General features: G+C 39.1%; 1 protein-coding gene and 1 pseudogene across 1 annotated transcript; both read left to right on the top strand.

The window, feature by feature from the left end:
- The first annotated feature begins 1,015 nt into the window (after window positions 1-1,015).
- Window positions 1,016-3,070, top strand: LOC129896772 (probable (S)-N-methylcoclaurine 3'-hydroxylase isozyme 2). The gene is made up of 2 exons (XM_055972734.1): window positions 1,016-2,002; window positions 2,253-3,070. The coding sequence occupies exons 1-2, from the start codon at window positions 1,130-1,132 to the stop codon at window positions 2,850-2,852; spliced, it is 1,473 nt and encodes a 490-aa protein (XP_055828709.1). The 5' UTR covers window positions 1,016-1,129; the 3' UTR covers window positions 2,853-3,070.
- A 9,802-nt stretch (window positions 3,071-12,872) lies between these two features.
- LOC129894587 (uncharacterized) lies at window positions 12,873-14,692 on the top strand (annotated as a pseudogene).
- The last annotated feature ends 426 nt before the right edge of the window (window positions 14,693-15,118 follow it).

Here is a 15,118-nt window from a genome sequence, read left to right as displayed (position 1 = left end):
TCCCCAACGCGAAGACAATGGAACAATATTAAACATATTTTGTGATACTTGAAAGATACTATTGATATGGGTTTGTTTTATACTAACAAAGGTTGTGCAGACCTTATTGGTTTTGTAGATGCAGATTATTTATCAGACCCACATAAAGCTCAATCTCAGACAGGCTATCTATTTACACACAGATGAATTGCTATATCATGGTGATCTACAAAGCAGTCTATTGTTACTACTTCTTCAAATCATGCTGAAATAATAGCAATTCATGAAGCAAGTAGAGAATGCGTGTGGTTGAGATCAATGATACAGTTCATTAAAGAAAGATGTGGCCTAGAAAATAAAGTCAAAGAACCCACAGTTATATTCGAAGACAATGCCGCGTGCATAACTCAATTGAAATGTGGCTTCATAAAAGGAGACATAACGAAACATATTTCACCAAAATTATTCTTCACACATGATCTACAGAAGAATGGTGATATAAATATACAACAAGTTCGTTCAAGTGATAATCTTGTAGATTTATTCACAAAGGCATTACCAACATCAACTTTTGAGAAACTAAGATATAAGGTTGGAATACGTCGTCTTCAAAATATCAAATGAAGTTTTCACCAGGGGGAGAAAAATATGCGCTACACTCTTTTTTCCTTAATCAAGATTTTGTCCCACTGGGTTTTCCTGATAAGGTTTTTAATGAGGCAGCATTCAAGGCGTATTACCAGATATGTATACTCTTTTCCTTCACTAGGCTTTTTTCCACTAAATTTTTACTAGTAAAATTTTAACGAGACACAATATATATGAGTGTTAAGAATAAATATATATATTATTTCTTATAGAGTTTTTAAGGAAACACATTATACATGGACATGAAAGGGAGAGTAATAGGAGATGAATGTTATTTTCCCAAGTGGGCCCCACTGAAAGTTGGCAAGTTGCCCACTTGGTTTTTAGTTCTTTCCTTGACTATAAATATAGCCTTCTGCAATGTATTGAAATGCAGAGATAGACTCACAAATACTATATTTTCTCTTTCTGTTCCTTCTTTCTATCTTATTCCTTCTATCTTATTTTGTTAAAGCTAGAATATTTTATAACATTGCTCATTATTCTTGTGTTGTTATTTGGTATGCCATTATTGTCAATGGAGTATCCGCTGCCAGTTTTCTTCCTTATCTTGATTCCATTCTTCTTACTCATCTACAAACAGCTTATACAAAAATCTCGAAACCTTCCACCAGGGCCTCGACCATGGCCAGTGCTAGGAAATATTCTCCAGATTGGGAAAAGGCCTCATATATCCCTGGCAGAATTTGCCAAAATTCATGGGCCCTTAATTTCTGTCAAGTTGGGAACTCAAATTGTTGTCGTGGCTTCATCCCCTGATTCTGCAGCTGAAATCCTCAAGACTCAAGATCGTCTGCTCTCGGCTCGATCTGTGCCCAGAGTTGCTGTATATGAAGTCTCTGTTATGGATCAACACTCAATTGTGTGGTCCAGTGATTTGAGCAATCACTGGAAGTTCTTACGGGCATTTTGTAGAACACATTTGTTCTCACCCAAAGCGGTGGAATCACAGATTAGTCTGAGGGAGAAAAAAGTGTCGGAAATGATAGATTTTCTTAGGTCCAGGAAACGGGAAACTGTGAAGATTTCTGAAATTCTGTTTGGAACCATTTTAAACACACTGGGCAACCTTTTCTTTTCAAAAGATTTATGTGATTTGGATTATGAAAGGAACACCAGTGGGATCAAACATGTTTTAAGAAAATATATAGAATTGGGAGCTATGCCAAATATATCAGATTTCTATCCTCTATTTAATGCTCTGGATCTGCAGAGATTGAGAAAGCAGACTGAAATATATCAGAATCAATTGATCAACATCTGGAGTGAAATTGTAAAGGAAAAAAGGCAGGCAATTAGTCGTCGTAGCTCTGATTTTTTGGATGTTATGATTGATAGTGGATTCTCCGATTTACAGATCAATATCTTATTGATAGTAATTTCTCAATTTCTTACAACTAATATGCTCTAGTTTCTCGTATGGTCACTTAATAAATAGTTATTATTTTAGAATGTCACTTTCTTGGTAGAAAGAACATTAGAATGAAATATGATTTTTTGAAATAATAATTATTAATTAAGTGACCATATGAAAAATCAAATCAAAAATTTGATGAAGCATACGTGAACTTTTTAGTCAAAATTGATTGAGACTGACATGGCACAATCTTGTTCTTCAATTTCAGGAATTAATTGGTGCGGGTTCTGACACCACTACCTCAACAATTGAATGGGCAATGACAGAATTGCTAAGAAACAAGGATGCTATGCACAAACTTCAGGCTGAGCTTAAAAGTAAGATTGGGGTAAATCATATTATCACAGAATCCAACATCACTGAACTTCCATATTTGGCTGCTTGTGTCAAGGAAACATTGAGAATCCATCCACCTACTCCCTTCTTGATTCCTCGTCGTGCTCCTGAGACGTGTAAGATTATGGATTATACCATCCCAAAGAACGCGAGGTTGTTTGTGAACGTTTGGGCAATAGGGCGTGACTCTAATACATGGGAAGATGCATTATCTTTCAGGCCCGAGCGGTTTCTCGACTCGAATGTGGACTTCAGGGGTCAAGATTTTGAATTCATACCATTTGGCGGAGGGAGGAGAATATGCCCTGGCTTAGCATTTGCTAGGCAAGAAATACACTTGATTTTAGCTAGTTTGATCCATTACTTTGAGTGGTCACTTCCCAATGATGAGGATCCAATGCAGTTAGATATGGAAGAAAAGTTTGGTGTTACTCTACAGAAAGAAAAGCCTCTACTGATTATCCCTATGTAATATGTGTAGCTTTTTTCTCTCCATATGCAACATGTACACTTACAAATAAAAACTAGTTGCCTCAAATTGGTGGTTCCTTACTGTCTTTACTTGGCATATCAAATTTCCATATTTCAACTATTTATGTATTCTTATCATTTTAAACATGTAAATCCTCATTTTCCTTAAATTATGCTCCAAAGCAATGTGATTTATGTGTATGTATGCCGTATGTATTACGGATTGTGAAATGAGTGTATGTCTGGTATATGCGGAATGTATATATGGTGTATGTTTGGTGTATTTTAATTTACGTGATTGTATGTTGCATCAATTAATGGACTTAGGGGTCGTTTGGTAGAGTATTAATTTAAGAATAATATTGAATAGGATGTATTAGTAATGCTGAGACTATTTCTTATCCACTATTTAGTTTGGTATATTAATTACAATTATGTTTATAACCATACTTACCCATATATTAATTATCCTTATATTGTTAATACCATGGTGTTGGTGAAGACGACATGGGAAGGAGTGAAATTTAAAGTTAATTATAATTAGGGAAACCCCTTTATTTATAGGGGAAAACTTTTTTGGTCCCTAAGTAGGATTTCTAACTTTTCTCCCAAAGAATCCACATAATAGACATTCACTATAACTACACGGGCGTTTAAATACCCCCTTAACAACTTCAAGTGAATTAAATATCACCTGAAAGGGTGACGTGGCAGAGAGAGTGACTGCACTCTCCTTAAAGCGAGTGAAGATATTTTTTTTAAAAAAGAAATTATAAAATCATACACATGGCCTTTTTTATAGGTCAATATATAATTAATATTTTAAATACTATTTTATTGATATATTAACTTTTATTAAAATATGTAAATTTTCTTATTTGCCACAATCTTTTTAAAATCTTTTTCTTTCTTTATTCTTCCCCAATATAGCTTTCTCTATAGAAGCATTATTTTTTCCTCCATCTTCATGTTCAACTCTACCATATCCATTCGGCATACCCATCATCGAAATATCAATTACATATTTGCTTTGAAATTTCAAATTCTCAAATTCGACATTAATGAATATCTTGGTGAGAAATTAAGATATATTAATGGTGATTTATTTTTAGAGGAAGAAAGCCTCTATTCTTATTTGTTTATCTCATTTTGAGGGAAATGAAAGAAAGGAAGAGGATAAGGGAAAATGGGGGGAGGGTGGAGGGAGAGAAAGAAGAAAGAAGAAGAATAGTGAAGGACAAAAATGGTGAAGAAGGAAGAAGAAAGAAGTGACGGTTGGGTGGGGGTGGGGCCGGGGGGGAGGAAAAATAAAAAGGGTCATTTTTATATTTTGATTTTAAAAAAAATATATTTAATTAATTAATTAGGATAAATTAATTTAAGAAGATTAATGACAAGGTGCTGACATGACAGTGATGTGGTGCTTATATTGCGATGATGTGGCAGCTGAGAGTGGTATTATGATCTCAAGGTGATATTTAATTCATTTAAAAGTTGTTAAGGGGGACATTTAAGCACTCGTGTAGTTAAAGTACTAAAGTAATTTATACCGTCAAGTTTGGAGGTGGGGGGGAGTTCATTTATTATCCCTTTAAAATAATTTTAAGTCCTTTAATGGATGTCCATTTGAATTTTCTATAATTCTTCTCATCATTATCATAAGTCCTCATTCTTCATGAATGAACACAATCATCTAAGTTTAACAAATTATAATAACTTAGTTTTCATTCCACATTCATGTGCATTATTCAATCACTTGTCTTCTTTAAGATATGTTATGCACGGCCACCACATTCACTTAGAGAATGGATTTGTATTTGTAACTTTAATCAAAAAAATTTATTATTCATGAATGAAACACAATCATCTTAGCAAATCAAATTATGATAGCGTTGTCACGGACTTAGACTTTCACTAAGACTTCCGTGCGGCACTTGACAACTTACTCACGAATCTTTCACGATCTTATAAGCTCAAGTAAGCCTTTAAGACTAGATCGCTAAGGGAATGCTAGATTGTAAGAAAGACAAGAGAGTTTTTATGAAGAAGGCTTTTGTATTGCTTGGAAGAATACTTGTTTGCTTGATGGTTTGCTACAAATGAATGCCCCCTCTATTTATACTACTCCTAAGGGGCCCAAGTGTAAATAAAAATTGCTATACAAGTCCCTCCATATTTACAAAGAAGTCCCTCTCTAGAATTCTCTACACACTCTATAGAATTCTAAGTCTTTCAAGACTTCTCTACAAGTTTCTATAAGGATCTAGAGTCTTCCACTAACCTCTCCAAGACTCTAGATTCTTCTACCTTCTTCAAGATCAAGTGGCGGGTCATAACACTCTCCCCCACCTGATGTGGCGACGACCGCGGCACACTGCTGCTGCAAGAACTCCCGGATCTTGTCTTTGAACTGCCACAGGTCTTCATATCTCTCCCAGGTGGCCTCCTCCGGAGATTGTCCCTTCCAATGGACTAAGAACATAGCAGTGGCCTGTTGTCCCTGTTTTCGCTTGGCTTGGTAGTCCACAATGGCCTCGATGTCTCGATCATGGGAGGCGGTGATTGTGAGTGGCGCCCGACTTGATTCTCCTCGTCTAGGATCATCCTTGTCCTCATGGTACGGCTTGAGTACGCTGGCATGGAAGACTGGATGAACCTTAATATGCGGTGGTAGCTCCAACCTGTAAGAGATCTTGCCAACCTTGGCAACGATCCTGAACGGGCCCTCATACTTTCGCACCAAGTTTTGATGCATGCCTCGCAATGCCTTGAATTGCCTGGGGTTGAACTTAACCAAGACCATGTCTCCAACTTGGTAATCCGTGGGACGACGCTTGCGGTCGGCAAACTTCTTCATCTTCTTCGCTGCCTTGTCCAAATAAGACTTGGCAGTGTCGAGCTGCTCCTCAAAGCCCTTGGCCATGTGATAGGCCCCCAAACTCTTGCCCTCGAACGCGGCCGGTAGTGAATGTAGAGTTTGTGGCTGTTCGCCCTGTGGCCTCACTCCTCTGTAGGTTGTAAGAGAATTGGGCTACGTCCAGTAGTCTCGCCCAATCTCTCTGATGGGAGCTCACAAAGTGCCTCAAGTAGCACTCCAGTAAGGCATTGACTCGCTCCGTCTGGCCATCTGTCTGCGGGTGGAAACTAGTGGAGAAATGTAATTTCGTGCCAAGAATTTCGAACAATTCTCTCCAAAAGTTCCCGGTGAGGCGTGGGTCTCTGTCGCTAATGATATGTCTTGGCAATCCCCAATACTTCACCACATTCTTGAAGAATAGCCTGGCAGTCTCCTTAGCAGTGCAACCTGCCGTGGCGGGCATGAAGCTGGCATATTTGGAAAACCTGTCCACCACGACCATAATCGTCCCGTACCCGTCAGACTTCGGTAAGCATGTGATGAAGTCCATGGTCACGCTCTCCCATGGACGCTCCGCTACGGGCAGGGGCTCCAAGAGTCCTCCTGGTTGGCGCTGCTCTACTTTGTCTTGCTGGCACACAAGACAAGTCTGCACATAGCATTCAATATCGTCCCGCATGCGTGGCCAGTAGTAAATCGCCTCAATCAATGCCCTCGTGCGATGCTGCCCTGGATGTCTGGCCCATAATGTGTCATGGCTTTCCTTCATGATCCGTCGCCTGATAGTTCCGAATTTCGGCACATAGACCCTTCGCCCGGCGGTAAGTAAGAGTCCATCTTCTACCCAGAAGCGCCTTGTCTTGCCCTGAACGGCTAACTCCATAAGCTTCTTTGCTTCTGGGTCATGCTGCAGACCATCCTTGATTGCATCCTGGTTGTCACAATGTGCTGTGGTGATGGCCGCCAGTTCGAACTTCCTGCTAATAGCATCAGCCACAACATTGCCTTTGCCCGGCTTGTACTCCAGCTCATAATCAAATTCGGCCAAGAAGTCTTGCCACCTAGCTTGCTTCGGGGTGAGTTTCTTCTGTGACTGGAAGTAGCTAGTGGCCACGTTGTCGGTCTTGACTAAGAACTTAGAGCCAAGTAAGTAATGTCTCCACGTGCGTAGGCAATGGACGATGGCTGTCATCTCCTTCTCCTGCACGGTGTACCGCCGTTCTGTCTCGTTCAGCTTGCGGCTCTCGAAGGCGATAGGGTGCCTCTCTTGCATCAATACTCCTCCAATGGCATAGTCAGAGGCATCCGTATGCACTTCGAATGTCTTGGAGAAGTCAGGCAACGCTAGGACCGGCTCCTCTGTCACGGCAGCCTTAAGGTCTTCAAAGGCCTCCTTGCACTCCTCGCTCCAAACCCACGGCTTATTCTTCTTCAATAGCTCAATAAGTGGAGCGGCTTTAGCGGAGTAGGCGCTTATGAACCTGCGGTAATAGTTAGCAAGTCCAAGAAAAGATCTAAGTTCGATTACCTTTGTGGGCGCCTCCCACTCTTTGATGGCCCGAACTTTTGCTTCGTCCATCCGTAGCTCTCCCTGGCTGATAACATGTCCCAAGAAGTGCACCTCATGTTGGGCAAACTCGCACTTCTCCCGCTTGATGAAAAGCTCATTCTCGCGCAAGACTTGGAATACTTTCTTTAGATGCTCCACGTGCTCATCCAAGGTGTTGCTATAGATGACTATGTCATCCAAGTAGACTACCACGAACTGATCTAAGTAGGGGTGGAAGATTTTGTTCATTAATGTGCAAAAGGTGGCGGGTGCGTTGGTTAGGCCGAAGGGCATCACCAACCACTCGTAAGCTCCGTACCTCGTTACACATGTGATCTTCGGTTCATCTCTCTTTGCTATGCGTACCTGGTAGTAGCCCTTCCTTAAATCCACCTTGGTGAAGTACTTGGCTTGTCCAAGTCTATCAAACAAGTCGGCAATGAGCGGGATGGGATACTTGTTCTTCACGGTCACCTTATTAAGCGCCCGATAGTCTATGCATAGGCGCAATGAGCCATCCTTCTTCTTCTGAAACAATACCGGCGCGCCATAAGGTGCCTTGGATGGACGGATATGACCGGCCTCAGGGAGCTCCTTCAACTGCTTCCTTAGCTCCTCTAACTCGGGCGGAGCCATGCGGTATGGTGGGTATGCGGGCGGCCTTGCTCCTGGCTCCAGCTCGATCCTGTGGTCTACCTCGCGCCTTGGAAGTAGGTGCCTTGGCAACTCTTCGGGCATCACGTCTTTGTTTTCTTCAAGCACCTTCTCTATGCAAGGTGGCAATGTCTCCTTAGCACCATTGCCTTCATCCAAGCTCGCAATGGTGGCTACGAACGTCGGCTCCCCCTTCTTTAGGCCCTTCACAAGCTGCATGGCCGACAGATGGGCTTGTTCTTCCTTCTTTGGCATCTTGACTAGAGGTACCATGCAGGGTCCCTCTCGTTCCATCACCAAGAGTTGTTAGAGGTAGGGATGGATCATCGTGTGGTACCGTTGGAAGAACTCCTATCCAAGGATGATATCAAAGATATCTAAGGGGGCGACAGTGAAGCTTGTCTTACCTTGCCTTTTGCCCAACGTGATGTCCACTCCATGAGCGACTCCGCACACTGGAGTCAATGGTGCGTTGACCGTCTTCAGGCGGGTGTTGCTTGGCCCATAACTTAGCCCCAACCTTGCTGCCGCCGTCTTGGTCATGATGTTGGCTTCTGCTCCAGAATCCACCATGGCACGAGCTGGTCGTCCGTTGATGGATATGTCAACATATTGGGCAGAGTAGTCTCCTGCCTTCTCAGCTTGCTTCGCGATGGCTCCACATAGCCCGATCATGCCTAGCTGAGTCGTGTCCGAACCCTGCCCTTGGTCCACCTCCTTGTCCTTTCGCTCCCGCAGTATGTCACCAAGGTTCTTCATCTCCGGACACCTAGCATAGCCGTGAGGACCTCAACATATGTAGCAGCCGTTGCCCTTCGTGGTCTGCTCTTTTCTCTCGGCGTAGCCCTGTCGCCCGAACCTCCTACCGTCGGACTTGCTGGAATCATGGTTCTTGGGTGGAGGATGTTGCTCTTTGCCTTTACCACGATCTCCCCCACCTTTGGCATGACTATTCCTTACTTCTTTGCCCTTGCCTCTGTCATGCCTGTCATGCTTAAAGTCCGTCAAGGCTTTGGCTTGGGTGATGGCCTCATCGATGGTGCTGACTTGACGGCGCTCCAACTCCGTCTTGGCCCAACTCTGCAGCCCATCCATGAAGTGGAAGAGCATATCTTCATCTGTAAGGTTGGGGATTTGAAGCGTAAGGGTAGTGAACTCTTTCACGTAAGCCCGTATGCTACCCGTATGCTTCAGCTCCCGGAACTTGCGTTTGGCCTCATAGATGACGTTGTTGGGGAAGAAGGCCTTCTTGAACTCGTCCCGGAATTGCTCCCAGGTGTTGATGGTGCATAGCCCCTTCCCGATCTCGGACTCCTTGCGCTTCCACCATAACATGGCCATCTCCGAGAGGTATAGTACGGCTGTGTTGATCCTCGTCTCATCGCTCTTCACTTTGTTACACTTGAAGTAATTCTCCAAGTGCCAAAGGAAGTTCTTCACCTCTTGTGCATCACGTGCACCTTTGAACATTGGTGGCTTGGGAGCCTCAATCTTGGCCTCCCGGTCCGTACTGGACGTCATGCATCTCCCAGCATCTACGTCTCCTTTGAGTGCTGCCATCTCGGCCTTCATGGTCTCCATCGTGCTTAGCGCGTCCATGAGCCGACACTCCAAGGAAGTGATTACCTCCTTCATCTCGTACTCGGCAGTCTTACGCACCTCCAACTCCTTTCGGATGTTGTCGTTCTCCTCAAGGGTGAACTCCTCCAGAGACTTGAACTTGCCGTCGACCTTGTTCAAGCGCTTGCCTAATATCTCCACAGCTTGCCGGGCAGCATCCACCCTTGCAATCCACTCCATGCCGGGCGTGAAATCCACGGGCTCCTCGCCTCGCTCGTCGTCACTCACCTCAGTGGCCGAGGGTGAGTAGGATGTTAGGGCCTCGCTTGGTGTAGGCTCAGGCGGCACCTCCTCATTTCTCTTAGAGTTTTTCCTTCCCTTGCGGTGCTTCCTTCCAACATCTTGCTTGACGTTGGTGGTGGTAGTGACGTTGATGTCTCCCTCACTTGCCATATCCCTTAGTAGAACCTCGCTCTGATACCACGTTGTCACGGACTTAGACTTTCACTAAGACTTCCGTGCGGCACTTGACAACTTACTCACGAATCTTTCACGATCTTGTAAGCTCAAGTAAGCCTTTAAGACTAGATCGCTAAGGGAATGCTAGATTGTAAGAAAGACAAGAGAGCTTTTATGAAGAAGGCTTTTGTATTGCTTGGAAGAATACTTGTTTGCTTGATGGTTTGCTACAAATGAATGCCCCCTCTATTTATACTACTCCTAAGGGGCCCAAGTGTAAATAAAAATTGCTATACAAGTCCCTCCATATTTACAAAGAAGTCCCTCTCTAGAATTCTCTACACACTCTAGAGAATTCTAAGTCTTTCAAGACTTCTCTACAAGTTTCTATAAGGATCTAGAGTCTTCCACTAACCTCTCCAAGACTCTAGATTCTTCTACCTTCTTCAAGATCAAGTGGCGGGTCATAACACTTAGTACCTTATTTCACGTTAATGTGTATTATTCAACCACTTGTCTTCTTTCAGACATATAATGCACTGATATCACATTCACATTAAGGAATGGAGCAAATTCAGTGGAATAGGTTTCATGACTTTTCATCAAAAGCACATTAGCTTGTTTTAGTCATCATTATATCATCAATATGGTGCATTGAGGCTCAAACCCAATGTCATATCCATATAAGGCGTCTTAGGCCATAAATCGATGGGACTTGAACTCAACATCTTTCATCAAGGTACCCCAAGACTCAAACTTGATGTCTTACCCTCTTTGGTGCGATTGGACATGAATCCATCGTCTTACCTATATAAAGGCGTTTTAGGCCATAAAACAATGAGACTTAAATTCATTATCTAATCATCATGATGCATCGAGAATATAATTCGATATCTTACTCTTTCGGTGCGATTGAACATGAATCCATCGTCTTATCCATATAAAGGTGTTTTAAAATAATATCACTTTGTAATTACATTATAAGAACAAGAGAATGAAATTCAAAATTATGTCTGCCAACTATCATTTATCATCTAATTTTGAAATTAAAAAACATTTTACAAACCTTATACAACTTTGACAACCTCCGTATCTTAGCACGCACAAGTAGTTGGATGACATCTCAAAGTTGTTGATGATAATTGACTGTACCATTAACAATTAGAAAGATTTTCTTCATTCTGTGACATGTATTAGACTATTATCTAAAGGGAGAATAGAGACAAAATATATACTTATTTATTTTTACTGATTTGAGTCCCTCTATCATTATCACATGCATGGTAATAAAATTTTCTTTGTCGTTGGTTTTCATCCGATAATTGGATTAAATATTTATAAATAAATAAAAACATAATTACCTGTCCGTACAACTCAGTTGGTTAGTCTCTCCTAGGAATAGACTAATTTAATTAAAAACATGTTATTTGACAATAACAAACAGCACACAACGATACTATCACAATCTGGTCAACCATCCGTGGCAATTAAACAGAGAGCAAGATTTATTGCTCTTAAACCATTTCGGACGCAGAACAAATTGGAAAAGAGAGAAGACTTGTTATTTCTCTTGAAGGATGTTTTAGAGTTAATTACAATGAAGGAAAACCCTTTATTTATAGGGGAAAACTGACTTGGTCCTTAAGTAGAATTCCTAACTTTTCTCCCGAGAAATCCACATAATAAACATTCACTATAATACTAATTATTGTTTTTGAGATTGTATAAGTATTGTTATAAAACTATGCTAGTTTTTGAAAATTATAATCTATCAATAGATAGGGTAATTAGGAGTCTATTTTGGGCTTCTTACGTAACTGTACAAGTAACAAAAAAGGAAAAATTACTTAATTGAATGTGTTTTAAAAAATATTTATCATTTTTAAACATACTTTTATTTTATTATCATTTTTAACAATTACTAACAATAATTTAATTATATAAAACATTACATACACTTTTTTATTTTGGAAAAAGGAAAAGGGCATCATTATCTCTCTCTTTCTCTTAGGGCTTTTTCTTCATTTTTCTGGCTCTCTCTCTTTCTCTTCTCTTAGGGCTTCTTCATTCTTTCCTTATTCCTAAATCTTTTTGTTTGTTTCAGACGAAACTCGTAGGCTTTAGGTGCACAATTGTAATGGAAGGTCAGAACTCTCCTAGAAGAAGCCCACGAATTCGAATTGTTGATTCAACCGGTGGTGGTGAAGTGAATGTCAATCCTACTTTTAGTTTGGAAATTTCTGCAAATCAATCTCTAGAAGAAGTTGATGGTGATGTTAATCAAAATTTTCAAGCAATGCATGTGAAGAAAAAGAGTGGTAGAGGTAATAAAAAACCACTGAGTTGAGTTCTAAATCTAAATAAAAAAGAAAACGAGTTGATGTTGCATCAACATCTAAGAAAGTTGTTGACAGTGATGATGATTTTGATGATTTACCTCCTCAATTTCAGTCAAAGAAAGTGAGACCCACAGTTACTCACGAGAAGAATCTAAAATCTCGAAATCGATTGTGCAAAAATACAATTCTGCCAGAGAGTCTATATCGGGCATGCCATTCTACCAACACATTATTTAACTGATAGCATTTTCAATTTGTTTATGTGTATTTTCTTAGTTTGTTGTTGTTTCGAACTTGTGTGCTAGATGTTGAAGAAAATATTTGTGTATTTGATATTTTTATTATAGTCTAAATTTATTTGCTCAAGTTTATTATATGAGTGATTGTTGGGAGTTTTGCCAGGAATTTGGTATTGGCATTTTATTCTATTAAACAGGGTTCGAGTTTTGAATACTCTTTTCTTGAAAGTTTTGATACTCTGATAGGTAATTGTGTACAAGTATTTGTGAGTACTATTGTTACTGTTTATCTTGACAAAACAATGAATATCAATACCTACAATAAATTCTTTTCTGGTTTGACAAATCCAAAGAATGAAGCGAAATGAGAGAAATGCTGGTGGCAATATGTAATGGTGCAACAGAAACATTTGTCAAAACTTCTTATCAAATTTTGACAAGTAGAGAAATGAATGATAAAGTGTTTACTACTGGATTAACTATGTCAAGTAGTAAGAGGTATATTCTCATTCTCTCCATTCCTTGTTTCTCATAGAAAGATAATTATGATGTCTTCCTGCTCTACAATTCTCTTAGCTTCTATGTTCTTGTATTAAAGATATATTGAAACAACCGAATTAATTATTACATTTGTAGTTGTAATTTATTTCTTTTTTAAAATAAATAAATATAAATGAATTAAACTTTGAACTAAAATTTATTATACATACATTAAAGTTGAATTAGAAGAAAATAGAGACGAATGAAACCTGTAGTTAATTGAAAAAAGTCTTCAGTGATCTGTACACCAATAAAATGAATTAAAATTTGAACTAAAATGTATTACGCACACATTAAAGTTGAATTAGAAGAGAATTAGAGACGAATGAAACCTGTAGCTAATGGAAAAAGTCTTCAATGATCTGTACACCACAAAAATGAATTAAACTTTGAACTAAAATGTGTATTACACACACATTAAAGTTGAGTATTGAATTGTAGTTTTTCTTGAAATATGTGATCACTTGCTTAGTTTGAGCTCTTTTCATGTCTACTTTGGTCTCCTATAATTATCTATAGTGATAGATTGATATTATTTATATGCACAATCATAAATTCTGGAGATATCCAGATGTTTTGTATTCTTCAAGTAGGTGGTCGTCATATACTAATCACGACGTGATTGAGAAAATAAAAAAAAATTATCTAAAAAACAGCTTGAGTTGTTTAGGAATACTTGTTTTGGTTACTTTCTTGACCTTCCGAAAGTGACCACACAACTCTAACTTATTCATTGCCTTATGAACAAAGGGTTAAAACACACACCAGATGATGTGTATTCTGTTGAATTAAATGAGAGGAGGCTATTTTTCGGGCTTAGAAAATTTGGGTTAATTATAGGCTTAAATTGTGTTAGTGATGGCTGCTCTGTTAATGTTTCAGATTCTCCTTGTCGGTTGTTAAGCAATTATTTTTTTGAACAAATCACTGTTTAAAAGAATTATCTACGCGAATTATTTTTAGCAAAAAAAATTATAGATGATGATTCCACTGTTTCACTAGTTGTTTTGTTCTTTATTAATGATTTTTTGTTTTCATATGAGAACAATGAATACCAAATTAGTAATAGAGATTTCTACCTTCTGGAAAGTGGACAATTTAATTCTTACCCGTGGAGTTTAGATATCTACAAGAAGTTGCTTAATAATGTGAGGCACAAGCTTAATTCAACCAATTAGTACTATAGATTAGGTGGATTGCCTCTTGCCCTTCAAATTTAGATTTTTGAGTGTTGCTCTAGAGTCGATGAAGATTTAGCTATTCGAATTTCTGATTCCTTTCCAAGAATTTTGAGGTGGAAAACAGTTTCTGAAAGTCCTTGGCAAAAGAATATTGAAAATAGCATCCTCATGCCTACGAAACACAAGGTATTTATACAAAGTTAATACAATTTATGACACACACACACACGTATATATATATATATTAGTTCAACTCAAGTTAATACATCTATTTGTTTTTGTATTTTAATTTCAGTTTGAGAATATAGTGGCAAGTGAAGATGAGGTATCTAATTTCAGGCTTTCTGAACCTCGTGATTACCATTCTGAAATCTTGAAATTGGAGACGAATGGATCAAATCATAGTCTAGATATGTTGACCAGGGAGGTTATAGAGTTGAGAAAAGAACTTGTAAAGGTATAAGTTAACTTGGCTTTAGGTTTTATCTTTTTCAAAACTGTTATTCTAATATTTGTGTTATATTTGATTATATACTAGGCGAATGAAAATCACAAGCTCTTGAAGAAAAGATAGACTTACCATCTATTCAAATGGAAGAATTTGTGATGAATTCCAACAAACAATTATTGAAGGAATTTCTTTGTTGTTTGCTAAGAGAGACGTCAATAATTCTTTTACTCAAAAATCTAGAGAATCATCTAACAAAGAGGTTGGCGAGATATTTTTGGGTGTATTAGACTTCAATAGAGGTTCTTTTATATTTTTAATACATCTATAATATCTTGTTTTGCTTGCTGGAAGGGAGTTAACTAGTAGTTTATTTACTGTTTAGATTTTTTACTTATCGAAGTAGTTTAATCTTGATTTTTTATTCACATATTTTTCTTG

Source organism: Solanum dulcamara, chromosome 7 (genome assembly GCF_947179165.1).
Source record: "Solanum dulcamara chromosome 7, daSolDulc1.2, whole genome shotgun sequence".
In the NCBI taxonomy this organism is placed as follows: domain Eukaryota; kingdom Viridiplantae; phylum Streptophyta; class Magnoliopsida; order Solanales; family Solanaceae; genus Solanum; species Solanum dulcamara.
Note: the sequence above shows the minus strand (reverse complement) of the source record. Positions and strands in the feature narration are given on the sequence as shown.